Source organism: Zootoca vivipara, chromosome 2, assembly GCF_965207765.1.
Source record: "Zootoca vivipara chromosome 2, rZooViv2.hap1.1, whole genome shotgun sequence".
NCBI classification, from domain to species: Eukaryota; Metazoa; Chordata; class Lepidosauria; order Squamata; family Lacertidae; genus Zootoca; species Zootoca vivipara.
In genome coordinates, this window is record NC_142584.1 from 11,458,637 (window position 1) to 11,486,536 (window position 27,900).

The following is a 27,900-nucleotide window of genomic DNA, read 5'->3' on the forward strand; positions in this document are numbered from 1 at the left end:
GCTGGACGTCACCTCAAGCTAGACACCGCCATGGCGTGCCTCCACGAGACCCGCACACCTTCACCATCCTTTGGCAGTTTCAACACTATCTTAACGGAGAGCTCCCTCCGCAAGCTGGACCCCGACGCCTCGGACTGCACCCCTGAGAAGGACCTGACGCCCACCCAGTGTGTCCTGAGGGATGTGCTGCCCATCGACGGGGGTGGAGGCGGCGGCAGCGGGCACAGCCCCAGCCCCAGCGAGGAGGGGCACGACCAGTTTGCCAACAGTGTCCTGCAGCTCCACGAGAATGAAGCTGGCGGGGGAGGCGGGGCCGGCGCAGGGGCCGGCGCCGGGAACCCCGAGGTGCGGCCTACCCGTTACCATGCCGACCAAGTCCGGATCCACTGCCACGCGGGGAGTGGCTTCCTGGAAGGCCTGTTTGGTTGCCTCAAGCCAGTCTGGACCATGATCGGCAAGGCCTATTCCACCGAACACAAACAGCAGCAGGAAGGTGAGGAGACAGTGGTGGGGCATTAAAGGAATCTTAGTGCGATAGGGACAACAATGGAAGGGGGCAGAGTACGTCCTCTGTGTGCAAAAAGTCCTGCATTTGATCACCTATTTTTTATTATTATTTAAACATGCTGCTTTTTATTTACTTACGCAATTCAAAGTGACTTACAGCAATAAGTAAGCAATCAAAAAGCAGTAGGTAAGCCACTTTCCAGCATCTCGGGTTTGTTCTATCCTGAGATGTGAAGCTAATAGCTCCCCCAGATGGTCCTGTTTATTGAGCATTCATCCTGATTTGCTTGCACAAAGTTTACGCGGTGGTTAGATTATATCTGGCCTTTATTGCACTTTCGTTCCAATTTGTTTGTGGGCTGGTTAATACAACAATGAGCATTCATCCTAATTTTCTTGTGGGGTGTTCGCAAATCTTCCTGTTAGGTCACCCCACACTTTTCCGTGCATCCCTTCTCCACTTTCCAAGCTGCAAAAAGTTTGGGATTTTTTGGTTTGATTTCGAAAAGCAGATTTGTAGCTCCAGAGTGACACAACCGTTTAATAATGCACTTTAAAGGTGGAAACCTAAAGTAGGGCGTGTGCTTGAATTTGTCCCACAAATTACTGGCAATCTGGAAGTGCCCTAAGTCGGATGTGGTGGCAGCAGGGAATGGCCAGAGGCCATTCATTTGCCCTGTGATCTTTCTGGCTCATTACTGCCCAGACAAACACGGCAACGCCAACCTCTCGGGTGGCATCTGTGCCCAGGCGTGGCTCCGACCAGCTTAACTGGTTATATCCTTGAGATGCAAAGTGCATCCTTGGGAGAATCAGTCTCCATCCTGGGGACACATTCAGTGGTCAGGGATTGCTGCAATGCGCTCTACCTGGGATTGCCTTTGAAACGGCAGCTGATCCAGAACGCAGCCATTAGACTCTTAATGTTTTCTAGCCAGAGGGATTGTATTGCATAATTCTCTCCTGAAAAGATCTGCGCTATTTGCCAGTTTGCTTCTGGGCCCAAGTCAAAGTGCTGTTTTCGACCACTGAAGCCTTCAGTTAAATAACTGCTTATTTAACGTGAGCTGCTCCAGTTAACCTGCAAATACAAAGAACTGCAGGGAGAAGGAACATCCTCTAGCAGCGTGTGCCTAACCATTGTAATATAGATTGAGTATGTGCACCTGCCAAGATGGGTTTTGTTACAAATCCCGCGGGGAGATTTTTCCGTCCTAGGCAGTAATTGTGGTAGGTGTCGTTTGCTCGAATTCATTCTCTATACTCCAGGCTTGTTAAGCAGGGAAGCTTAACCCTTTCCTTACAGTGAGGTGCGTTGATTGCTTACTGTGCAAATAGATGTAAGGTGAGGAACAGGATTGGATTAATGGCTGCTGATGTCACTCATTGGTAGTAATGTGCCTCCATAAATAGGAAGCTGTCTTATACAGAGTCAGGTCATTGGTCCATGTAGCTCAGGCGTGCAATGCCTGGCAGATGCTCGCTAGTTTTTTCAGACTGGATTCCCTCTCAATCCTTCCTGAAGATGCTGGGGCAGGGGTCAGCAAAAATTTTCAGCAGGGGGCTGGTCTACTGTCCCTCAGACCTTGTAAGGGGCCAGACTATATTTTGAATGAATATATATTTGAATGAATTCCTATGTCCCACAAATAACCCAGAGATTTTTAATAAATAAATTGCATTTTAAATAAAAGGACACATTCTACTCATGTAAAAACATGCTGCTTCCTGGGCCAGATTTAGAAGGCGATTGGGCTGCATCTGGCCCCCGGGCCTTAGTTTGGGGACCCCTGTGCTGGGGTTTAAACCTGGGACCTTTTGCATGCAGATGAGATGATCTACTGCTGAGCTACACCCCTACATCTGGGGAAAGTACTGCCATGCAGCTTATAGACAGAAGAGGCGTATGGGGGGCCCCTTACAGAATTCCCCAAGCAAAGGCTTACCTTTCCTTGCCTCTCAGTTTTCTGATGATGCCTCTCTCCCATTGACTACCCCTGCTCTAGAGTCTGCTAGTTGTGGCCTTGCAGCTTTGTGAGCTGGCAACCCTAAGGACTAATAAGTAGCAAATGGGGTGGGTGTTGATGACCTCACACCATCCAAGTGAATGTGGACCATCATTACGATGCTGGTGTGTGTGTGTGTGTGTTAATACACAAGGGGTCATCAGCCCATTTTCTCTCACCTGTGGTCTTCTGAAACAAATAGGACAGGTATTTCCAGCTGTTACAACTGAATGCTTCTTACCTACAGTGGTACCTTGGTACTCAAACGGCTTGGCTCCCGAACAAATCGGCTCCCAAACGCCGCAAACCCAGAAGTAAGTGTTCTGGATTGTGAACATTTTTCGGAAGCCAAATGCCCGACGCGGCTTCTGCTTGAGTGCAGGAAGCTCCTGCAGCCAATCGGAAGCCACAACTTGATTTTTGAATGGTTGCGGGAGTTGAACGGACTCACGGGACAGATTAAGTTCGAGAACCAAGGTACCACTGTACTTCCTCCTCCTCTGAAAACACGTGGATGGGTCAGGACAATTTTCAGGCTCAAAATGTAGAATCAAGTCCCACGTTTATGGCCCCATGATGTGGGCAGGGGCCAACTGCCTGTGGAGAAGCAAAGAACTGTGAGGAGCATTGGCCCATGAGGCAAGGGGAGGTGACCACCTCAGGGGGCAGGATCCACAGGGGCAGCAGATCCCCATGTAGATATTCATTCCCCCTTTGTTCCTCTGATGTAGGGAACTGTTCCTTGGCAGGGAAGGCGGGCACCATTTTGTGGTTGTACTCAGGTGCCAAAATGTATTGGAGCAGGCAGTGCTTCGTCACAGGGACATACGAACCTCCTCTACAGAGCCAGACTGTTGGTCCTTCTAGCTCAGTATTGTCAACACTGACTGGCAGTAGCTCTCCATGGTTTCAGGGAGGAGACATTCCCAGCCCTACTTGGGGATAGCAAGGGTTGAACCTGGGACCTTCTGCCCTTCCCCTCAGCCCTGGAAATCCCTCCCTCCCTCCCTCTCTCTCTCTCTCTCTCACACACACACACACACACACAGAGAGAATTATTATTATTATTATTATTATTATTTATTATTTATCCCCCGCCCATCTGGCCGGGTTCCCCCAGCCACTCTGGGAGGCTTCCAGCAAAACATTAAAATGCAGAAATCAAACATTAAAAGCTTCCCTAAACAGGGCTGCCTTGAGATGCCTTCTAAAGGTCTGGTAATTGTTGTTCTCTTTGACCTCTGGTGGGAGGGCATTCCACAGGGTGGGTGCCACTACCGAGAAGGCCCTCTGCCTGGTTCCCTGTAACTTGGCTTCTCGTAGCGAGGGAACCGCCAGAAGACCCTCGGCGCTGGACCTCAGTGTCCGGGCAGAACGATGGGGGTGGAGACGCTCCTTCAGGTATACTGGACCGAGGCCGTTTAGGGCTTTAAAGGTCAGCACCAACACTTTGAATTGTGCTCGGAAACGTACTGGGAGCAAATGTAGGTCTTTCAGGTCTTCAGGACCGGTGTTATGTGGACTCGGCTCCCAGTCACCAGTCTAGCTGCCACATTCTGGGTGAGAGAGAGAGAGAGAGAGAGCTTCTGCAATTTCCCTACAAATTGGCCTCACACTTTCAAGCTACCTTCACTGCCATGAGGGATAGAAACTTGGTTTGAGTATTATTATTTTTTAACCAAGAGCTGAGATTCTCAGAATTCTGAATCCCTGCCATGTTTCCGTTTGGCCTTCTAATACACGCTTGTTTTTTTTGCGATTCCTACATGAGGGTTATGTCTCCCTCAAGCCCTGTGATCTTGGCGGAAGGAGTGACTCGCTTCCATCCCGGTCGAGAGTCTGCCTTCCTCCTCCTCCCTCTCCTTCCCTTGAACGGTTGTCGACAGCCACCTTCTCTCCCTCCCAAATGCAGACCCCTGGGAGGTGCCCTTCGAGGAGATCATGGACCTGCAGTGGGTGGGCAGTGGGGCCCAAGGCGCTGTATTCCTGGGACGCTTCCATGGGGAGGAGGTGGCCGTCAAGAAGGTGCGAGACCTCAAGGAGACGGACATCAAGCACCTGCGGAAACTGAAGCACCCCAACATCATCACCTTCAAGTGAGTGTGGGGTCTGGGTGATGGGGGGGCGCCATGTGGGGGGGGGACCTGCCGGCTTCCAGTAGGACAGTGCCCAAGCAATAGACCAGGCATCCCCAAACTGCGGCCCTCCAGATGTTTTGGCCTACAACTCCCATGATCCCTAGCTAACAGGACCAGTGGTCAGGGATGATGGGAATTGTAGTCCAAAACATCTGGAGGGCCGAAGTTTGGGGATGCCTGCAATAGACCCTCCTCCTGCTGGGTTGTCCACCTGCGCTGGGCCCAAGCCATCTTTCCCATGAGAGCATATAGCTAACTGTTTGTGTGCTTGGTTCAGCCTTCTACAACTTGGTGCCCACCAGAGAATTTATATAAAGAGTGTTTATAAAAGTGTTTGTTACTGCCCTGTCGTACAATATCAAACAAAACATCTCCCTGGAGACCTAGAGATGTGGCGATAGGCTGCTCTGCCTCCTTTCTTTTAGCAAATGTTTTGTGCCACTGTTGTTGTTGTTTAGTCGTTTAGTCGTGTCCGACTCTTCGTGACCCCATGGACCATAGCACGCCAGGCACTCCTGTCTTGCACTGCCTCCCGCAGTTTGGTCCTGAGGGGCTCATCTTCCAGCGTCATAACTTTTATATGCCTGTTGTCTTTGTCCATGGAGTTTTCTTGGCAGGGATACTGGAGTGGCTTGCCAGTTCCTTCTCCAGGTGGATCACGTTTAGTCAAAACTCTCCACTATGACCTGTCCATCTTGGGTGGCCCTGCATGGCATAGCTCATAGCTTCTCTGAGTTATTCAAGCCCCTTCGCCACGACAAGGCATTGATCCATGAAGGGGTTGTGCCACTGGGGAAGTGGTAATTCTGTATTGATTTGTTTTGGGTGTTTGTATGTGATGCCAATAAAAGGTTTGATGACGATGATGATCAAACACAACAATATATAAAAAGAAAACCCTTAAAAGGAGGACAGAATATGTTAGGTCCCTTGATTTCAGTAAGTCTTCTCTGAGTAAGACTTAGTTTGTTGTTGTTGTTGTTGCTGTTGTTGTTGGTTCCCCACCCATCTAGCCAGGCCTCCCCAGCCACTTTTAGCGGCTTCCAACAGAATATTACAAACACTCTAAAACATCAAACATTAAAAACTTCCCTAAACAGGGCTGCTTTCAGACGTCTTCTAAAAGTCAGAGAGTTGTTTATTTTCTTGACATCTGATGGGAGGGCGTTCCTCAGGGCTGGCGCCACCACCGAGAAGGCCTTCTGCCTGGTTCCCTGTAACTTCTCGCAGTGAGAGAACCGCCAGAAGGCCCTCGGGGCTGGACCTCGGTAATCAGGCTGAACGATGGGGGTGGAGACGCTCCTTCAGGTATACTGGGCGGAGGCTGTTTAGGGTTTTAGGGCCACTCTTTGAATTCTGCATGGCGGGAATATCATAGAATTGTAGTTGGAAGGAACAGTAAGGGTAATCTAGTACAATCCAAGCAATGCAGGACTCACAGCTCGATAGCTGATAGGTGGCCATCCAAACTCTGCTTTAAAATCTCCAATGAAGGAGACTCTGTCTGCCATAGGAAGGTAAGAGTTGCACCTGTTGGCCCACCCGCTTTTGCCTTCGGCCACTCCTTCTTTTGCTTCTGGCCCCACCCACCACTGTCCTGTGGCCCCCCAAGAGGTTGCACACAATGAAATACGGCCCTTGGACCGGAAGCAATGCCCCAGTCCTGTGATAAAGCTTACAGAGTTCTGTATCACTGCTCCGTGTTATGCTGAGTGTTCCTGCTGGCCTCTAACATGCCCTGCGCTTCTTCCTTCCTCTTAGGGGTGTTTGCACCCAGGCCCCCTGCTACTGCATCATCATGGAGTTCTGTGCCCAGGGTCAGCTGTATGAAGTGCTGCGTGCCGGGCGCAAGGTCACCCCCTCGCTGCTGGTCGACTGGTCCATGGGCATTGCTGGCGGCATGAATTATCTGCACCTGCATAAGATCATCCACCGTGATCTCAAGTCACCCAAGTAAGAAGGGGAGGGGGCAGACTTACAGTGGGGAGGTGTGGCTGGGAGTTACCGGGGGACAGTGAGCACTAGGGCTGGGTGATATCTGGTTATACAGACACACCACTAAGACTGTGTTCATGGAAGACCATCTTACTCGGCCACAAGTGATTGCCAAGAAAGAGAGGGAGAGAGAGGTTTTGGGCATCGCAATGTGTCATCAACTAAACATCGTGATATACAGATAATAATAATAATAATTTATTATTTATACCCCGCCCATCTGGCTGGGTTTCCCCAGCCACTCTGGGCGGCTTACAACAGATATATCACAATGTCTGAAATAAGGATGAAACTATGTAGAAGTGAACAGGAGGGCTGGGCGATATCTGATTTTCAACATCGTGATACAGTGGTGCCTCGACTTACAAATTTAATCCGTTCCGAAGGCACCTTCGTAGGTCAAAAAATTCGTAAGTCGAAAAGCGCCATTGGAAACGCGTTTTTCCATAGGAATGCATTGGAAATGGGAAAATTCATAAGTCGAAGCATCTCCATCTAAAAATTCGTAAGTCGAAAAAACCCTATCTAAAACCGCCGCGGTTTCCATTCGGATGTCGGGAAATTCGTAAGCGTGCGGACATTTGCCCCACTCGTAAGTCGGAAAAATTGGTTGTCGAGTCGTTCGTAAGTCAAGGTACCACTGTATATCAATATCAATATATCACAATGTCTGAAATAAGAGTGAAGGACAGTCTGACTGAGCCATCTAGGTAGAGGCAATGACTGGCTTCATGGTTTTTCCCACAGCGCGATTTTTGCATAGTATGCACAAAAAACATCATGATTTGTGATATATTGCCAGGTCAAAAACTATGGAACCAATATCATGACATGAACTTCAAACCAGTTTGGGTTGATATAGCAATATATCGCCCAGCCCTAGTGATCACAAGATGGGATTAGGGTACCGGGTCAGGACTTCCCTCTGGTTTAGAATCAGCACTGCTTTTAAAGTGGCCATAGGACTAGGAATTTCAACATGTCATGGTCACAAGGGGCAGTATGTATTCTGCCTCCCTGCCAAATTACTAGCAAGGTAATCCAGATTCTTTGTTAGAACATAGAATCATTGAATTGTAGAGTTGGAAGGGACCTCGGGGGCCATCTAGTCCAGCCCCATGCGGTGGAGCAGTCTAAAACCAGAGCGCTTCTCCCTCCATTAGAAAGGAAGTTATCCTCTTGCTGTGCTCCCCCTGCTGACTGATGAGAGCATGACTTCTCTTTTTTTATTTCCCTTGGTCATGCGCACGGTGGGAAGATCAACATTGCAGTGCCTCATGCTTCTTCTCTGCTCTCCTTTCCCCACCCCCACCCCACCACCCAATAGCATGTTGATCACTTACGATGATGTGGTGAAGATCTCTGACTTCGGCACTTCCAAAGAGCTCAGCGACAAGAGCACCAAGATGTCCTTTGCCGGAACGGTGGCCTGGATGGCCCCAGAAGTCATTCGGAATGAGCCTGTCTCTGAGAAGGTTGACATCTGGTGAGGAGAACAGCCTGCTCAGAAGTGGGTAGGGGGGGGAAGAGGGAGGGATCAGGGCTTGGTAGGCCACAAGAGCGCGTACACACACACACACACACACACACACACACACACACACACACACACACACAGAATCATAGAATCATAGAGTTGGAAGAGACCACAAGGGCCATCCAGTCCAACCCCGTGCCAAGCAGGAAACACCATCAAAGCGTTCTTGACATATGGCTGTCAAGCCTCTGCTTAAAGACCTCCAAAGAAGGAGACTCCACCACACTCCTTGGTAGCAAATTCCACTGCCGAACAACTCTTACTGTCAGGAAGTTCTTCCTAATGTTTAGGTGGAATCTTCTTTCTTGAAGTTTGAATCCATTGCTCCGTGTCCGCTTCTCTGGAGCAGCAGAAAACAATCTTTCTCCCTCCTCCATATGACATCCTTTCATATATTTGAACATGGCTATCATATCACCCCTTAACCTTCTCTTCTCCAGGCTAAACATACCCAGCTCCCTAAGCCGTTCCTCATAAGGCATCGTTTCCAGGCCTTTGACCATTTTGGTTGCCCTCTTCTGGACACGTTCCAGCTTGTCAGTATCCTTCTTGAACTGTGGTGCCCAGAACTGGACACAGTACTCCAGGTGAGGTCTGACCAGAGCAGAATACAGTGGTACTATTACTTCCCTAGATCTAGATGCCACACACACACACACACACACACACACACACACAGAGAGAGAGAGAGAGAGAGAGAGAGAGAGAGAGAGAGAGAGAGAGAGAGAGAAATGTGAAGACAGCCATCATGGAAATGGAGATACTGCTCAGCAGTCTCCAGCCCTCTGCAACAGGACCAGGAGAGATCCAGGTCCAAATCCTCCCTCATCCATCAAGCTTGTTGGGCCACTCACTACCTCTCAGCCTAACCTATCTCACAGGCTTGTTGTGAAGATATAAACATGGACGGGGTTGAGGGAGCCATGTGCTCTGGCTTGAGCTAATCCATGTCCCCATCAACCAAAAGTCCAGATAATTTGTGATACAGAGCTGAGACTTCAGATCTGTGTGCATCCTGCGTATGTGTTCATGTTCCATATGGGCAAAGACACCCTTGAATTTTCATATTCTATCATCCTCCTTCACAAAGATACAGTATGCATCTATATTGCACATAGTCCAGAAATTGGCAATCTGTGCTGAACACTTCCTGCTCCACATGGCTGCCATATTTAGATGGCATCAGTCCAGGCAGGAATTGTCTTTATGTTATTTTGCTATAGCAACTAATAAACATAGGCATTTAAAAAGAAGAAGAACCCAAACATTGATTGATTGATTGATTGATTGACTGACTGACATTTATATAACACCTTTTTCTGCTAGGCAGAAAAACCAGGCACTTAAACAACAACAACAACAACAACGGCCTGCAATTTAACAGATGAGATACAGAAGGGAATGCAAGTGGGGAAATCAGTAGAGTCGACTACTGCCTGAGGCATTTGTGTGAGGGGAGGAGAGCTGAATGGCAGACAGACCTGACCAGCAAGGCTTATGGAAGGGGTCTTGCTGTCTGGCCTCTCCCTCTCAAGCAGCCAGGGGGTATAACAACTGCTGGGGGGGGGGAATAATCTACCTGGTTTGGTCAAAATACCGCACCTCACCCTTTTCAGGGGCCATTGGAAGAAAGCCTCACCACATGAAATCACGGGGAAATACCATTTCTCGGTTAATTCACATATTAACTTGTCTATTTATTTTGGGTCACTTATTGCGGAAGAGCAGAATTAAAATGCTAGATGATTTTACCACACAAAATTAGACTGGAAGAGGGAGGAATGCAGAGGAAGGTGTGAGGGTTTTCTACATTCTCTATCCTGGGACGGCAACAGGTAGACAGACTCCTCCCACCCACCACCTACCCCTCAACAACTTAGATTCCCCCCCCAAAAAAAAGTTCAACAACTTTGACTTTCTAAAAGAAGCTCAACAACTTTGGTCAATCCAGTGGGTAGATCACCGCCAGTTGTTTTTATATAGTGGGAGTAGATCACAGTCTCTTGGAAGTTGGACAAGCCTGCTGTAAGAAATGAAAGAGATGGGAAACTGATTTATGGGGAGGCCGGACTGATTAAAATTCACACAGGAGAACGAATATATGTGAAATCTCATTTGATGCTTATCTCAGTAGCTGTGGAAAAAATTGAATGAAAGAATAAAACATCTGAGTGACTGTAGGGCAAAGGTCGGGATTATTACGGACTTTGAGTGACGATTTGGACATTAGAATAAAGACGGCAGTGTGGACAGTTGTTAGGAATCCCCAAATTCTGAAGCATGGGAACTCAAAAAAATTTTATGATTTGGCATAACATTCAGTTTAATTAATATGTATTTGTATAATTTGAAATAATGGATGTGATATAATTGTGTTTTAATTGGAAAATTAATAAAAATAGATTATATAAAAAAAGAAAGAGATGGGAAACTGCTGCAGAGTTTTGTGGAAACGGGAGCAGAATGCAGTCAGTTGCTACATGCCAGGTGGGCCCTGAGATTTAATTTCCCCACCATAGGTCCTTTGGAGTCGTCCTCTGGGAGTTGCTGACGGGAGAGATCCCTTACAAGGATGTGGATTCCTCAGCCATCATCTGGGGGGTAGGCAGCAACAGCCTCCATCTTCCTGTGCCCACCAGCTGCCCTGACGGTTTCAAGATCCTGCTAAGACAGTGCTGGTAAGTCCATGAGATTTTTTTTGGGGGGGGAAGCAAGCCCAAACGCCTCTCTCTGCATCAGGAGTGAGAACCTGGAACCTGGATGTGTGACCCTCCCCACCCGAATCACTGAATATTATACGCTGCCAAGTCATTTTTGGAGACTCACTGGCAGGGAAACAGAAGGCACTTGCGTGGCATTGTGTTCTGCAGGATCCCGTTTGTGGAGGATCGTGCTTGGACACTGAGGTCCAGCTCCGAGGGCCTTCTGGCATTTCCCTCCCTGCGAGAAGTAAGGTTACAGGGAACCAGGCGGAGGGCCTTCTCGGTAGTGGCACCCGTCCTGTGGAACACCCTCCCACCAGATGTCAAGGAAATAAACAACTACCAGACTCTTAGAAGACATCTGAAGGCAGCCCTGTTTGCGGACGTTTTTAACGTTGGATGTTTTACTGTGTTTTTAATATTCTGTTTGGGAGCCACCCAGAGTGGCTGGGGAAACCCGGCCAGATGGGCGGGGTATAAATAATAAATTTTTATTATCCTGTGTTGTGTTGTCAAGTGCTTGCCAGTGTGTCATGTGGAAACATTTCCGTCCCACTGCGAGAACTGTGTGGCACACACTTCACACAAGAAGAACCACATCTGGCCATGGGGGGGGGGATTGGGGGAGAATCTTCCTCCATATTTATTTACCTCAGATATGCAGCGATCAGAATATCACTGGAGGCGTTTTATTTTTATTTTAAAGATGTACCTATTAACCTGTGCTGCACAAAATTCCCTGATGGGAACCCAGAAATGAGCATGGTAATGGCTCCCTTTGCAATAGCCGCAGCAAAATACGGGGCAAATAATAATAATAATAATAATAATAATAATAATAATAATAATAATAATTTATTATTTATACCCCGCCCATCTGACTGGGTTTCCCCAGCCACTCTGGGCGGCTTCCAACAGAAACATTAAAATACACTAATTTCTTAAAAAGCCTCCCTAAACAGGGCTGCCTTCAGATGTCTTCTAAAAATCTGGTAGCTGTTTTCCTTTTTGACATCTGATGGGAGGGCGTTCCACAGGGCAGTGGTTCTGCTGACTGATGCCTTCCATCTACGGAGGGGCACCAATTGCATGCCACCTCCAGTTCCCCATCCCTTTCCTGGATGCCATCAAATACAACCGAGTGCTCAGGGGCTCACCATTAGCTCATATCCACGCCAGCTCCATCCGTCTGTTTCTCTCCATCCAGGAACAGCAAACCTCGGAACCGGCCCTCCTTCCGCCAGATCCTTCTCCATCTTGACATTGCGTCCGCCGATGTGCTGTCTACACCGCAAGAGACCTACTTCAAATCCCAGGTGGGTGTTGTTGGGCCAGTGCCTTTCTTCCAGCCCCGCATTGGGGGTCACAGCCGCTTCCTCTCCATTTTCCTCGTAGAGGTTAATACGGAGCTTTCCTCTCTCTTTCTCACCAGCCTATGTGTTGTTTTATTTATTTGCTGTAGCTATTCCTCTGTAGATTCATGATGGTGTACAGGGTTCTCCCCTCCATTTTGTCCTTACCTTGTGAGATATGTTAGGGGTAGGTTTGGGTGATGGGCCCAAGGCCACCCGTTGAATTTCATGGCTGGATTTGGGCTGGAAGCCAGGTCCTCCTCTGGCACTCTTAGCCAGGGAGGGGGAACCTCAGCCCCATGGGCCGAATGAGGCCTCTTTGTCTGTTGTTGGGACTCTCTCCAGGCCCCAGTCCTTATTGGCCCTGCATCACCCTCTCCTTGAGCCCTTGCTTGGCTGGAACAAGTCCATGAACTTCGATAATGCCTCTTTGCTTGCCTGAACAAGGGATAGAGAGAGGTGCATGTAGAAACTAGCCTACTGGACCAAGGTAAAATTTACCTTAGCATGCAGGCCCTGGAAAGTTGTTGTTGTTGTTTATTCATTCATTCATTCATTCATTTATTAAATGTCTACATCACCTTTCATCCGACGATCACAGGGCTTCTTACAGAAGGCAATGTGTGTCAAACTGCTGCATTAGTAGCACCAGTTACTTCTTGGGGCGCAAGCCTGGGAAATATGTGCGGAGGTCTTGGGATGCCCAGATTACAAGACACACACCTCCCCAAAGGATGTGGTCCAAAGGAAAGCAGAGCAAGACATTTAGCCATCCAGCCTCTGCTTAAAAACCCCAAGGAGAGTCCACAACCTCCTGAGGGAGACCGTTCCACTGCCGAACAGCTCTTACTGTCAGAAAGTTCTTCCTGATGTTTAGTCGGAAGCGCCTTTCTTGTAACTTGAAGCCATTAGTTCGAGTCCTACCCTCCAGAGCAGAAAACAAGCTTGCTGCATCTTCCAGGCGGCAGCCCTTGAGATATTTGAAGATCATATATTAAGGTTGCATAGAGTAGACCGGGTGAGGCACTATTATCGTCTTTCAGTTTCAGTAGACCAGGCAGCAAGACCATCAAACAATACATTCTAGGACTGTCAATCGACATGGCACCAACACAAATGCATTGCAGCCCTTCTTGCCAATGCGTATGAAACCAGTGGCATGTGGGGGGCATCGGGGTGGGGCTTGTATGTATGTTCCTCTCTTCTGCCCATGGACACAGTACAGTGTTTCCTTGTTCAGGCATTTGAACTCTGCCAGAAGACCAAAGCCGTGTTGCTTCTTGTTTTCCATTAGTTTCAGCTGTGTATGTCCGGAATCCAGGAGAGAAACTTATGTATGTCTCTTCTCCCCCCCCCCCCCCAGGCTGAATGGAGGGAGGAAGTGAAGCTGCATTTTGAAAAGATCAAGTCAGAGGGGACATGTCTGCATCGCTTGGAGGAGGAGCTGATCCACCGGCGACGAGAAGAACTCAGGTAAGGTGATGGATATAGGAGTAGGAATGAATCATAGAATCATAGAGTTGGAAGAGACCACAAGGGCCATCCAGTCCAACCCCCTACCAAGCAGGAAACACCATCAAAGCTTTCCTGACAGATGGCTGTCAAGCCTCCGCTTAAAGACCTCCAAAGAAGGAGACTCCACCACACTCCTTGGCAGCAAATTCCACTGCTGAACAGCTCTTACTGTCAGGAAGTTCCTCCTAAGGTTTAGGTGGAATCTTCTTTCTTGTAGTTTGAATCCATTGCTCCGTGTCCGCTTCTCTGGAGCAGCAGAAAACAACCTTTCTCCCTCCTCTATATGACATCCTTTCATATATTTGAACATGGTTATCATATCACCCCTTAACCTTCTCTTCTCCAGGCTAAACATACCCAGCTCCCTAAGCCGTTCCTCATAAGGCATCGTTTCCAGGCCTTTGACCATTTTGGTTGCCCTCTCATGGACACGTTCCAGCTTGTCAGTATCCTTCTTGAACTGTCACATGATACGGTTGAAAAGGTTCCCTCCCTGTTGTCAGGAGCTTGGTGGCGGTGGCATCTGCCTGTCTCGAGAGACAATGGAGTGCACCTCTGGGGTGGGCCTGGGCCTCACTGATGTGGTCCAAAGGAAAACAGAACAAAACATTGGGCGCCAGCCGGGCTGCAGGAGTTGCTGGAAAAAGGCTTACAAGGCGCCATTCAAGTGTCTTAGGGCTCCGCTCCAGATTTTTGTAGGGTTTACATCTTAGCCTTTTCTTCTCCTGCAAAGTGGTGGAGGTTTAGGATCAGAGTTTTCCGTCTCCTAGATGAGCTACCTTTCCAGATTGACGAGCCCCAACTGCCCCTGTTAGGAGCAGGTGCTTATAAATAGTGTGGCGAATATTCTGTATTGTAGCAGATATTAAATATTGAGCAGTTTGAAGTGACTGGAAGCATACAAACTGACTCCTTTGGAAATGAAACATCGCCCAGGCCCATATTATTCACATTTTTTTCTGGCAGGGCTTTTCTTCAAAATAGAATTAAAGCATCAAAAATAACCTTACAATATCTTAGGCTGCCCAGCACAGGCTTAGCATCTTACAAAATATGAAATGATCCAAACTGACCTATAAACAAAGGTCTCTCTCTCTCCAGCCTGGTCTCCAGCCTCCAGTCTATTTGCTCTCCCTTCAGGAGAGCTGTTTGCTTGCATTGTCCTCCCTGTAGCATTCAGAGAGACAACCTGCTTTGCATCTTCACTCCATTGAGTTTGGGAGGCAAAGAATGGAAGCAACTCCCTTCAAATTGGAGATTGCAGCCCAATACCTCTCATATGATCCCAGGTTACAACCCTCACGTGTTAGCTACCAGAGAACGGTTTATCATTACCTCTGCAAGAGCTCAGAGTCCTTTAGAAAAACTCTTGTGGAAAACCCCTCGTTTTAGCAACACACATTTATCCATTTTCCATTTAAAACCTTCCTTGTATGCGGGTGGCGCTGTGGTCTAAACCACTGAGCCTAGTGCTTGCTGATCAGAAGGTTGGCGGTTCGAATCCCCACAACGGGGTGAGCTCCCGTTGCTCGGTCCCAGCTCCTGCCCACCTAGCAGTTTGAAAGCACGTCAAAGTGCAAGTAGATAAATAGGGACCGCTCCGGTGGGAAGGTAAACGGCGTTTCCGTGCGCTGCTCTGGTTTCGCCAGAAGTGGCTTAGTCATCCTGGCCACATGACCCGGAAAAACTGTCTGCGGACAAACGCCGGCTCCCTTGGCCAGTAGAGCAAGATGAGCGCCGCAACCCCAGAGTCGTACATGACTGGACTTAACTGTCAGGGGTCCTTTTTAATACATATACAGTGGTGCCTCGCTTGACGAAATTAATTCGTTCCACGGGTCTTTTCTTATAGTGAAAAATTCGTCTAGCGAATCCCATAGGAATGCATTGAATTTTTTTTGCCCATAGGAACGCATTAATTGAATTTCAATGCATTCCTATGGGAAACCGCGATTCGCTAGACGAATTTTTCGTAAAATGCATTCGTCTAGCGATGCAACCTCCGCTCGAAAAATCCTTTCGTTAAGCTGAAATTTCGTTAAGCAGGGCATTCGTTAAGCAAGGCACCACTGTACATTTTCCATTTTTGTGTGAATTAAACTATTATACTTAACATGTATATCCATTCCCGTAGCAGACAGCACTAGTGAGACAGTGCCCCTCGCCATTTGGGTCCCTGCTGCTAATTCTGAAAAGCAGCAGAGCTCGGAGAATGACTCCCGAGTCCTGTTCATATAGGACGCCTGACAGTGGCTTTCCTCTCTCTCTCCCCAGGCACGCTTTGGACATCCGGGAGCATTACGAGCGCAAGCTGGAGCGAGCCAACAACCTGTACATGGAGCTCAACTCCCTCATGTTGCAGCTGGAGCTGAAGGAGAAGGAGCTGCTCCGGTGAGAAGGCGGAAACTCAAAAACCAGGGCAGGGAAATCTGGGGCCTGCTGGGTGCTCTTGGACTCCAACTCCCATCAGCCCCAGCCAGCAGGGCCCAGTGGGTGACGGGAGCTGCAGCCCCAGAAACATCTGGAGGATCCCACTGCAAGGGGTGCTAGACGTTGCAACTGGTTTTTTACAGGGCCGATTTTTCTCTCCAGGTTTCCCGACAGAGATCTCTCCCCTAGTCCTACCTGGAGATGCCAGGGATTGAACCAGGGACCTTATGGACACAACAGGTGCACTATTCCACTGAGCTGCAGCCCTGGGGAAGGATCCTGGTGCCTCTGGCTGCTCCTGACCTCTAGGTGGCAAGCTGGACCAGGAAGGAGGGCAGGCAGCATTATCCACCTGTGGATCTGAGAAGCATGGCGGGTCCCCCCCCCCCCCACCATAAGCCCAATGATTCCCACAGCATCATTTGAGGCTATACAGGAAGAGGGATGAGGTGCTAGCCAGGGCAAACCCAGTTGAGAAGGGCCATAGCTCAATGGCTAGAGCATCTAGCCTGCATTCAGGTGTCCCAGGTTCAGTTCCTGGCATTTCCAGGTAGAACCAGGAGAGACCCCTGTCTGAAACACTGGAGAGCCCCTGCCAGTCATTGTAGACAATACAGTGGAACTTCGGTTTACGAACACCTCGGTTTACGAATTTTCGGTTTACAAACCCATCTGGAATGGATCAATTCACTTTCCATTGCTTTCAATGGGAAAGTTCGCTTCAGTTTATCAACGCTTCAGTTTATGAACAGACTTTCAGAACCAATTACACCTATGCTTCGGGTTAAGTACGCTTCAGGTTGAGTACTCCGCGGACCCATCTGGAACGGATTAATCCACTTTCCATTATTTTCAATGGGAAAGTTTGCTTCAGTTTATGAACGCTTCACTTTAAGTACTCTGCGGACTGTCTGGAACAGATTAATCCACTTTCCATTACTTTCAATGGGAAAGTTCGCTTCAGTTTATGAACAGACTTCCGGAACCAATTGTGTTCATAAACCGAGGTACCACTGTACATGGTACACTGTACATGGTCCTGATACATGGACCATTGGTCAGACTGGGTACAAGGCAGCTCACTATTTCCCTGTGTCCCAGGGAACCCTATAACAACAACAATAATAATTATAATAATATATTATTTATACCCCACCCATCTGGTTGGGTTTCCCCAGCCCCTCTGGGCGGCTTCCAACACACATCAAAATACATTAAAATATCACAGACTAAAAACTTCCCTAAACAGGGCTGCCTTTAGGTATTTTCTAAATGTCAGGTAGTTGTTTCTCTCTCTGACCTCTGATGGGAGGGCGTTCCACAGGGCGGGTGCCACTACCGAGAAGGCCCTCTGCCTGGTTCCCTGTAGCTTTGCTTCTCGCAGTGAGGGAACTGCCAGAAGGCCCTCAGTGCTGGACTTCAGTGTCCGGGCAGAACGATGGGGGTGGAGACGCTCCTTCGGGTATACTGGGCCGAGGCCGTTTAGGGCTTTGAAGGTCAGCACCAACACTTTGAATTGTGCTCGGAAACGTACTGGGAGCCAATGTAGGTCTTTCAAGTTATGTGGTCTCGGTGGCCGCTCCCAGTCACCAGTCTAGCTGCCGCATTCTGGATTAGTTGTAGTTTCCGGGTCACCTTCAAAGGTAGAGCGCATTGCTGTAGTCCAAGCGGGAGATAACCAGAGCATGGACCACTGTAGCGAGACAGTCTGTGGGCAGGTAGGGTCTCAGCCTGCGTACCAGATGGAGCTGATAAGACAGCTGCCCTGGACACAGAATTGACCTCCGCCTCCATGGACAGCAGTTGACTCCCAGGCTACACACCTGGTCCTTCAGGGGCACAGTTACCCCATTCAGGACCAGTGTCCTCCACCCCCACCTGCCCCATCCCCCAGAAACAGTACTTCCATTTTGTCAGGATTCATCCTCAGTAGACAATTCCGAGATACATGGACCATTGGTCAGACTGGGTACAAGGCAACTTCCTATTTTCCTGTGTCCCAGGGAACCCTGTAACAACCTCCCTGTAAACTTGGGTAACATATGATATGTGTATGCATGTTTCTTTAGTTGGGGCATCGTTGGTTGCTGTAGTTCATGTATTTTAATTGCACAACCATTTACAATATTTGTAGCTTGCCTTCCTGCCCCCCAAAGGATCCATGCCACCCAGCGGTTGGGTGTCTGTGTAGTGCATCCTCATACGTTCTCTATTTTTTCCGTCCCCATCCGTAGGCGGGAGCAAGCCCTGGAGAAGAAGTACCCTGGGCTCTTTAAGCACCATCCTTCACGCAGCCTCCTGCATGGCAACACCGTGGAAAAGCTGATCAAGAAGAGGAACGTGCCTCAGAAACTCTCTCCGCACAGCAAGAGGTGAGGAGTGGCCGGGAAAGGGCCTGCAAAGGAGAGAGGGATTGATGAGAGTCTGTCGCTTTCAGTGTTGTGTGGCATGATTTTGTGGGAGAGCAGATGTAGAGTACAGTTCACAACTCAGCTTCCTAAGAATCTCAGCTTCCTTTCTTTTATTTCTCTAAAACAATCAAGCTTCTAGCCCTCGTCGTTACGTAGATGCACTGGAAACTATGTAGGCAATGTCCAATCTCATGGACATGGAGGAATAGCTGAATAAGGTTTGCTGTAGTTGTGGCTTCTGTTGCAAAGCTACTGGCTCCCTCCACATGCCAGTACATCATGCATGGTATTTTTAAAATGAAGAATAAATTTAGGCAAATTTGCTTAGTTTGCATAATTTATTCAGCTTGCAGAATTCAGCTTTTCGGGGTGCAAGATTTCGCTTTCCTGTGCACAGAATCTGTCTCTTCATCTACATATCTGTACACATACCTGTGTTTGCATAGGGTACACTTAAAGCTATTTAATGTTTTCCAACACAACCTCCTAAAATGCAGGGCTTCAAAATAAGCCCTGGTGCAAAGGGCTTTTTACAACGTCAGTTGCATGCAATACACAGATCTCGAAATGTGACGTTTGGCATCTGGTGAAGAATCTAGGAACCTGAAAGTCCTTGCTTTTTGTTGTTTGCCAAAAATAAAACCAAGTTTATAGCCCTTATGATTTCCAAACAAGCACAGCAATTTTTTTGGTCAGTATTTGGTGGAATCTCAAAATTCAGATGAAGGCAGGAAATAATTTCCAGTGACCAGGAAGCACGGCTTCAGTGCATTAAGCTCAACAAATGGAACTGGTTGTTTTGCTACAACCTGTTATCTATCGGCCTGGCAGGCTTTTTCTCTAGTGGCACCATTGTTGTGGAAATGTGAAATGTGAGAGGTCCCATCAGTATTGGCATTCCGCCGGTTCTTGAAGACACACCTGCTTAGCAAGCATTCCCCTGATCTCATGACTTGCACCTCCTGCTTTAAGTGTTCTTTTAACTGTTTTAACTGTTATGCTGGTTCATGGGCTTGTTTATTATAGGTCTTCATTACAGATGTTTTGATGAAACCGTTTCACTATGTATTCTAATTAGGGGTAGCTATATTTTTATAATCGGTTTTCCATTTGTTACTTTGTTGCTGGCTTTTTATCTGCTTGCCAATGGTCTTGGTATCTTCTAGAAAGGAAAGGTAGCATATAAAATCAGTAATAATAATTAGAGGAATATGACATCAGTGACAGTAAAAGAGGATGGAAATCAATAAAGCAAACCGGGAATGACGAAACAAGACCCAATAGTGGGTGCTGACAGGGTGGGTGCTGACAAGGGTGGGGAACATTTTTTCACCCCAAAGGCCTCATTCCCTTCCAGGCAACTTTCTGGGGAACACATGTCATTGTTGGGCAATGCCAGGAGCAAAAGTGGTTGGAGCAACAAATCTTTGTATAGCAGGCTAGTTTATTTTATTTATTTATTATAGACCACCCTTCAGTTTGCAGAGTTATAAAACAGAATAAAAACATAAAAATAAGTAAAACAAAGCAGCAAAACAATACCCCCCCCTTCCCACAGACACATTTAAAAGGTTGTAGAATATTAATCGGGTGGGACCCAGGTTGCGCTGTGGTTAAACCACTGAGCCTAGGGCTTGCTGATCAGAAGGTCAGCGGTTCGAATCCCTGTGACGGGGTGAGCTCCCGTTGCTTGGTCCCAGCTCCTGCCAACCTAGCAGTTCGAAAGCACATCAAAATGTAAGTAGATAAATAGGAACCGCTACAGCGGGAAGGTAAACGGCGTTTCTGTGCGCTGCTCTGGTTCACCAGAAGCGGCTTTGTCATGCTGGCCACATGACCTGGAAGCTGTACGCCGGCTCCCTCGGCCAATAATGCGAGATGAGCGCGCAACCCCAGAGTCGGTCACGACTGGACCTAATGGTCAGGGGTCCCTTTACCTTTACCTAGAATATTAATCAGCCAAAGGCCTGGTTGAAGAGGAATGTTTTTGCCTGGTATCTAAATACAGCAGAACCTCAGTTTTCGAACGTAATCCGTTCCAGAAGACCATTTGACTTCCGAAACGTTTGAAAACCGAAAACTGAAAGGGGAAGCCTCAATATAATAGGGAAACTCAGAACAGAAGCCATGTGGCATGTTTGGCTTCAGAAAATTCTTTGAAAACTGAAGCAGTTCCTTCTGGGTTTTCGGTATTCGAAAGCCGAAACATGCGTCAACAGACGTTCGACAGTCGACGTTCCACTGTATATGCAATGAAGGTGCCAGGTGAGCCACCCTGGGGAGAGCACTCCACAAACTGGGAGCCACCGCAGAAAAGGCCCTGTTCTCGTGTTGCCACCCTCTGGACCTCACATGGAGGAGGCATAGAATAAAGGGCCTCAGATGATTATCTCAGGGTGCAGGTGAGTTTATATGGGGAAAGGCGGTCCTTGAGGTAAGTTATTATGCACTTACACACAGACACACAGACACCATCCTCCATTCTGGCAAGGCAGCGTTATCAGAGTTCAAGGGAGATGCAAAGAAGGGCCAGCATGCGGTTGAACTCCCGAAGCGGAGCTTCCCCATCGCCACTGTAAAAGGCCAAACTGAAACAACTGTGGTTGTTCATGTCACTTTCGTTCTCTTCCACAGGCCTGACATTCTGAAGACGGAGGTCATCATGGACCCCACCCTGCCCCAGCTCGCCATCCCCGTGTGTCAGAAAGGGCCCCCATCCCCCGGGCGCAGCCGCCGGGCAAAGTCGCGCTACCGGAAGGTCAGCACCCGAGGCAGCTGTGGGGAGCTGGCCGATCCGGGGGGAGCCAAGCGCCTAGAGCCCTGTGCAGCCCTCAGGGGGCTCCAGCACGACCTCCTGTTGCGCAAGATGTCATCTTCCAGCCCCGACCTCATCTCCACCACCCTGGGGGCCGAAGGACGCAAGGGGGCGGCCGGCCCCGAATCCCCGCCGGCCGAGCAGCCCCGCAGTGAGACGCCCAGCGAAGACACGGCCTCCGTCCCCTGCTCCAGCAGCCCCGAGTCACCCTCTTCACGACAAGGCGCCGTGGGCCCACCAGGGAAGGCCAGGCTCCAGCCGGGAGAGGAAGCCGAGCGGGAACAGGGCAGGGGCAGCCGAGCAGCGGCCACACCGCAATCCCAGCACCTCACGCCAGCGGCCATGTTGTATCGGGCAGCCGTCACCCGGAGCCAGGTAGGGCCGGGGAAGGGGAGCTCTTCCTTCCCTCCATATAAAATATGTGAGGGGGCCAGGACCCTCCCAAAATTGGTGGGCATTTCCATTCAAATGGTGTGCATGCACCGCATTTTGTGATCAGTTGTGCAGGGTGGGGCTTACCTCCCCCCCCCAATATTTTATTCAAGTTAGTGCCCTTCCTTCCTTCCTTTTCCTTGCTTCTCTCCTCCCCCTTCCCTTTTTTCTTTTTCCTTCCTCCCTCCCTCCTCTTCCTCCTCTTCCTCCTCTTCTTCTTCTCTCTCTCTCTCTCCCCTCCCCCCCTCTTCTGTTTCGTTCATCTTTCTCAGGGGTAGTCAACCTTTTTATACCTACCGCCCACTAATGCATCTTTCTTGATGGTAAAATTTCCTTACCGCCCACCAGTGCTTGATGGAAGAAGGATTCAGATTGTGCCATAGAACCCCCTACTGCCCACCTAGAATCCTGAAACGCCCCCTAGTGGGCGGGAGGGAGCAGGTTGACAACCCCTGGTTTCTGAACATGTATGAGAGGAGAGCAGCAGACAGGGCTGTTTCCAAAGACACAGTGAAAGAGAAATATATTTTCCTGCCTCCAAAACAATATATAAGAAGAGGGCAAATGAAACATCCCAGGGGAGGGTAAATCCAGAGTCCTGGAGCCCTCGCAAAGCAGGCCTTGTTTCTTGTGAAAGATGCACATACTGGTCTCAAATCTTGCAGAAATTCACATGGGAAAAGATAGACCCTGAGACTATCCAGACCCAAGCTGTTTATGCCAAGTGCAAATGGCTGTCCAGGTGTTGCTGGGCTGAACTGAATGGAGAAGTAGGGTGGCCAGGTGTCCTGCTCTCCAGGTTCCTCTTTTTGAAAGGGCTGCCCCATCCCAAGTCTGTCTTAATGATAAAGAACCCTACAAATAGGGGGCTTGAAGCTGCCCATCAAGGATCTGTACCTGGACAGGCCCACAGGTCACACACATTCTTCCCCACAGCGTTGACATATTATTCCACTGAAATGTATGTCCAAATTTGCTTCTTCGTCTATAGATTGGCATGCACAAATTTTTATAGAGATTGGTTGCCCTCTTTTTATGATGCATTTGGCTCCCATCAGACTCGGCCGTCATAGTGGGTGGCCAGAGTTGATGGGAGGTAAGAGTCCAGTGACAATCTGGAAGACCACAGGGGTCCGTATCTCTGGTTTAAGGCAAGCGGGTGTACTGGAGCAGAAACAAAATGTTAGGCTATTTTGAGGGTTTACGTCCCCCCCCCCCCACTTCCAGCAGTGCGGACTGTAAATAAGGATCACATGATCCAAGCAATAGGAGAATGAAATCCTAACAGAAGGGGATGCTTTTCCCCTTTTAAAAAAATGTCCCTTCATTTCGGGCAACAAGGTTGTTTGCTCAGTCCAGCCTATCTCCATCCAGATGGGGCCATATGGCCACCATAGTGGACTTTTGCACATCTTTTATCTACTTGGCTGGGAAGTTGCACATTTAAGTAGGTGCTGTGTGCATGCGATTGCCCTGCCTCAGCTGGAGCTGTGGATGTGAAGCACAGGCGAGAGCTTCGAAACACTGCCAGCCAGCTATTCAGAATCTGTTTCTGAGTGCCACGTGCATGTCTGTTTGGATCACGGCCCCGAAAGCCAATAGCACTGAAAATGGTGGAATCTGATTTTTTAAGAATCTTGGAGGCTGGTGGGTTTTCTTTACTCCAGTCCCATTTTAGCCATAACATAGTTCCTTTTTCTCTCCCCGCCCTTGCCCCCTTCTCGGCTCAGAAGCGTGGGGTCTCCTCGGAGGAGGAGGAAGGCGAGGTAGACAGCGAAGTTGAGCTCCCTCTCCGGCAAAGGTGAGTGTTTGCCTGGGTTAGCACAAAATGGGGGTAGACCTCTGGCCCAGGAGCCAGTCTTAGAATCATAAAGTTGTGGAGTTGGAAGGGACCCTAAGGGTCATCTAGTCCCAGGGCCGTCTCAAGCATGTCAGGCGCCCGGGCGCCGTGGTGCGAAGATCGCTCCGGTGCCCCCTGCCAGCCCAGCGCCCTGGTGCCCCGCTCCACCCAGCCTACCCCTAGAGCCGGCCCTGTCTAGTCCAACCCCCCGCAATGCTGTAACCGAGCTAACAAGCCAGCCAAGGGATTGAGTTTGGCCAACCCTCAGCTGAAATCATCTGTCCATTGTGCACCAGTTGTGAGTTCCTGTTCCCTGCTGGAGAGAATGGTTCTCGATAGGTGAAGTGGCCATTCAGCATCTGCTGAAAAACCTTTGATCAGTGGCCTGCACCTTCCTTCCTCTTTTTTAAAAAACAAATTAATACAAATTCAAAAGCTGACTTTCCACCTCCATATGTTCTTTCTTTTTTCCTCCCTCTGGTACTCTGGTCAGTGACTGAAATACAGTGGTACCTTGGCTTTCAAACGTCTTGGACGTCGAAAGTTTTGGCTTTCGTACGCCAAAAACCCAGAAGTAACTGCTTCGGTTTCTGAACGCTTTTCGGAAACCGAACATGCCACACAGCTTCCGTATTGAGTTTTCCTTCCGGAAATTCATACTTCGCTTTTTGAACATTTCGGAAGTCGGTCCTCCAGAACAGGTTACGTTCGAAAACTGAGGTACCACTGTAAATCGATTCATTTCCTCCCTTCGTTGTGGCCCCAAGTACAATAGCTCTTCCAATTTTCATTTCAAAACCCCTTCTCCCTTCACATTGCATGAAACAAATACAGTGGTACCTCGTGTTATGTACTGTCCCCTTATGAATGCTGTGGGTTATGCGCTCCGCTAACCTGGAAGTAGATGCCCCTTGTTGCGACCTTTGCCCTGGGTTGCGAGCGGAAGTCGCACTCCAGCGGCATGGCAGCAGTGGGAGGCGCCATTAGCAAAAGCGTGCCACATGTTACGAGCGGTTTCCTGTTATGAACGGACCTCCAGAACAGATTAAGTGCGTAACACGAGGTACCACTGTACCAATTTCTGCTCTGACTTTTATACAGGATTATAACCTTTCCTCAAAAAAGTTGGAATACAGTAGAGGAAATCCTCTTTTACCTATGTATAATACTCATTAGGTAAAGGTAAAGGGACCCCTGACCATTAGGTCCAGTCGTGACAGACTCTGGGGTTGCGGCACTCATTTCGCTTTATTGGCTGAGGGAGCCGGCGTACAGCTTCAAGGTCATGTGGCCAGCATGACAAAGCCGCTTCTGGCGAACCAGAGCAGCACACGGAAACGCCGTTTACCTTCCCGCACCTTTGAGGTGCTTTCAAACTGCTAGGTTGGCAGGAACTGGGACTGAACAACGGGAGCTCGCCCCATCGCAGGGATTCGAACCGCCGACCTTCTGATCGGCAAGCTCTAGGCTCTGTGGTTTAACCCACAGCACCACCTGCGTCCCCATACTCATTAGTCCATTTTAAAATCGGATGACCTGCATCTTCCAAGGCAGTCTGTTCAACAGGCAAACTGCTTAGGCCAGGCACCCCCAATCTCGGCCCTCCAGATGTTTTGGGACTACAACTCCCACGATCCCTAGCTAACAGGACCAGTGGTCAGGGATGATGGGAATTGTAGTCCCAAAACAACTGGAGGGCCGAGTTTGGGGACGCCTGGCTTAGACAACCAGGAAACCATTCCTTAATGCAGACACACATTCCCTGGGTGCAGCCATCCCATAGCTCAGGGATGCAGCCAATGTGGTACCCTCCAGATTTTGTGGGACTCTGGCTCCCATCTCTAACCGTGGGTCACGGTGGCGGAGTTGGAGGCCAGTGAAGTTGGCTAGCCTAGCACTCCCTTTGCCATGTTGCCAGAGGGTTTCATATTCTCTCTCTCTCTCTCGCCCGACCCAGGTGGCCTCAGGCTATGAACAAGCGGCAGTCGCTCTCCACTTTCAGCTCCGAGAACCTCTCCGATGGGGATGGCGAGGAGGGCACTGCCAGCGAGGGCACAGCATCCCACAGTGGCGGCACACCGGATGTGGCCAGCACCAACACAGACGAACGCCTGGATGCCGAGCGCTCGGACGACGACATCCTGGGGCAGTCGGACGGGCTGTCTGAAAAGGAGGCGGCCATCCAGCTTGTCAAACGCCAGCTCAGTGCCGAGCAGAACCCTGGAGAGGTGGGTGCAGTGCGAGAATGGAAGGGTGCTGGCACCCATTTCAGCTGCCGGGACTTTGTTTTGCCAGTGGGTTTCCCCCTGGTGGTGAACCTGGGCGATGCAGGAGCTTTGAGAAGGCTGTGGGGGCCACTTTTACTGGTGCAGGAAAGCCCAAAATATAGGTTACCTGCAGCCCTGGAGGCCATTGCCTGTTCCTGCACCTACTGTACTGGTTTTGGTGGCTTCTGGTCTGTTGTTAATGTGCATAAGACTGCACCATCAGCAAATGTGGAAGTGGACAGAATTCAGCATTGTGAGTGGATTGGATCACTATTTTATTTTTACATTATTAAATTTCAAGCTGCATAGGAGGGCTGCCTTTTTGGGGAAAAAATCCCAAACCAGAGAAAAATTCCCAAACCATCTTTTAAATCAGAACCAGTGAAGGCATTGAAGGTCCTGTGTCCCTGGAGGCAGTGTGAGGATGGATGGTGGCAAACAGATTGAGGTTGAATCCGGAGAAGACAGAAGTACTGTGGAGGATTCCCTGGTCCTGAATGGGGTGACTGTGCCCCTGAAGGACCAGGTGCGCAGCCTGGGAGTCATTTTGGACTCACAGCTGTCCATGGAGGTGCAGGTCAATTCTGTGTCCAGGGCAGCTGTCTCACCCTACCTGCCCGCTTACCAGTGGTGCATGCTCTAGTTATCTCCCACTTGGACGGCTGCAATGCGCTCTACCTTTAAAGGTGAATGTAGCAGCTAGACTGGTGACTGGGAGTGGTCGCCGAGACCATATAACACCGGTCTTGAAAGACCTACATTGACTCCCAGTAAGTTTCCAAGCACAATTCAAAGTGTTGGTGCTGACCTTTCAAGCCCTAAACGGCCTCAGCCCATAGCGTCTCCATTCCCATCGTCCAAGCCTGGACACTGAAGTCCAGCTCCGAGGGCCTTCTGGCGGTTCCCTCACTGCGAGAAGTGAAGTTACAGGCAGAGGGCCTTCTCGGTAGTGGCGCCCGCCCTATTGCAACGCCCTCCCATCAGATGCTAAGGAAATAAACTACTAAAGTGGTACCTCTGGTTACAAACTTAATTCGTTCCAGAGGTAGTTCTTAAGCTGGAACCGTTCTTATCCTGAGGCATGTTTTTCCGTTCGCATCCTGGGGCAAAGTTCGCAACCAGGAGCAGCTACTTCTGGGTTACCGGGGCACGTAACCTGAAGCGTTCGTAACCAGAAGCGTTCGTAACCAGAGGTACAGTGGTGCCTCGACTTACGAATTCAATCCGTTCCGAAGGCACCTTCGTAGGTCGAAAAATCCGTAAGTCGAAAAACGCCATTGGAAACGCGATTTCCCATAGGAATGCATTGGAAATGGAAAAAATCGTAAGTCGAAGCAACCCTATCTTAAAAATCGTAAGTCGAAAAATCCCTATCTAAAACCACCGCGGTTTCCTTTCGGATGTCGAGACATTTGTAAGCACGCGGCCATTAGCCCCATTCGTAAGTCGAAAAATTCGGTTGTCGAGTTGTTCGTAAGTCGAGGTACCACTGTACCTGACTTTTAGAAGACATATGAAGGCAGCCCTGTATAGGGAAGTTTTTTATGCTTGATGTTTTATCGTGTTTTTAGTATTTTGTTGGTAGCCACCCAGAGTGGCTAGGGAAACCCAGCCAGATGGGCTGGGTATAAATAATAAATTATTATTACTATATTCTTGGGTAAAGGCAGGGTCCTTTTGATCTATCTCCACATACCCCGGTTTTCTCACACTCTCCCTCTCATTCCAGGACGCTGCTGCCTACGAGGATTCGGACTGCGACAGTGCCGAACTGGACCATTCAGGCAGCGGGGAGATGCAGAGACTTCAGGACATGCCCAGTTTGTGATTGCACCCGTCTGGCTTTTCCTTCCCCAGGTTGTACAGACCCCTGGCCCTTCCTCTGCCTCCCTGCACCACGACCACCTCCCCAGATATTTATATAAATAATCTATAAAAGCTCTATATAAATCT

General features: G+C 49.1%; 1 protein-coding gene across 1 annotated transcript; it reads left to right on the forward strand.

The window, feature by feature from the left end:
- On the forward strand, positions 1-27,900 carry MAP3K12 (mitogen-activated protein kinase kinase kinase 12). The gene is made up of 13 exons (XM_035100429.3): positions 1-493; positions 4,426-4,609; positions 6,413-6,604; positions 7,974-8,132; positions 10,703-10,861; positions 12,093-12,201; positions 13,601-13,710; positions 16,027-16,143; positions 18,417-18,554; positions 21,228-21,783; positions 23,571-23,641; positions 25,638-25,908; positions 27,677-27,900. The coding sequence occupies exons 1-13, from the start codon at positions 31-33 to the stop codon at positions 27,773-27,775; spliced, it is 2,628 nt and encodes an 875-aa protein (XP_034956320.3). The 5' UTR covers positions 1-30; the 3' UTR covers positions 27,776-27,900.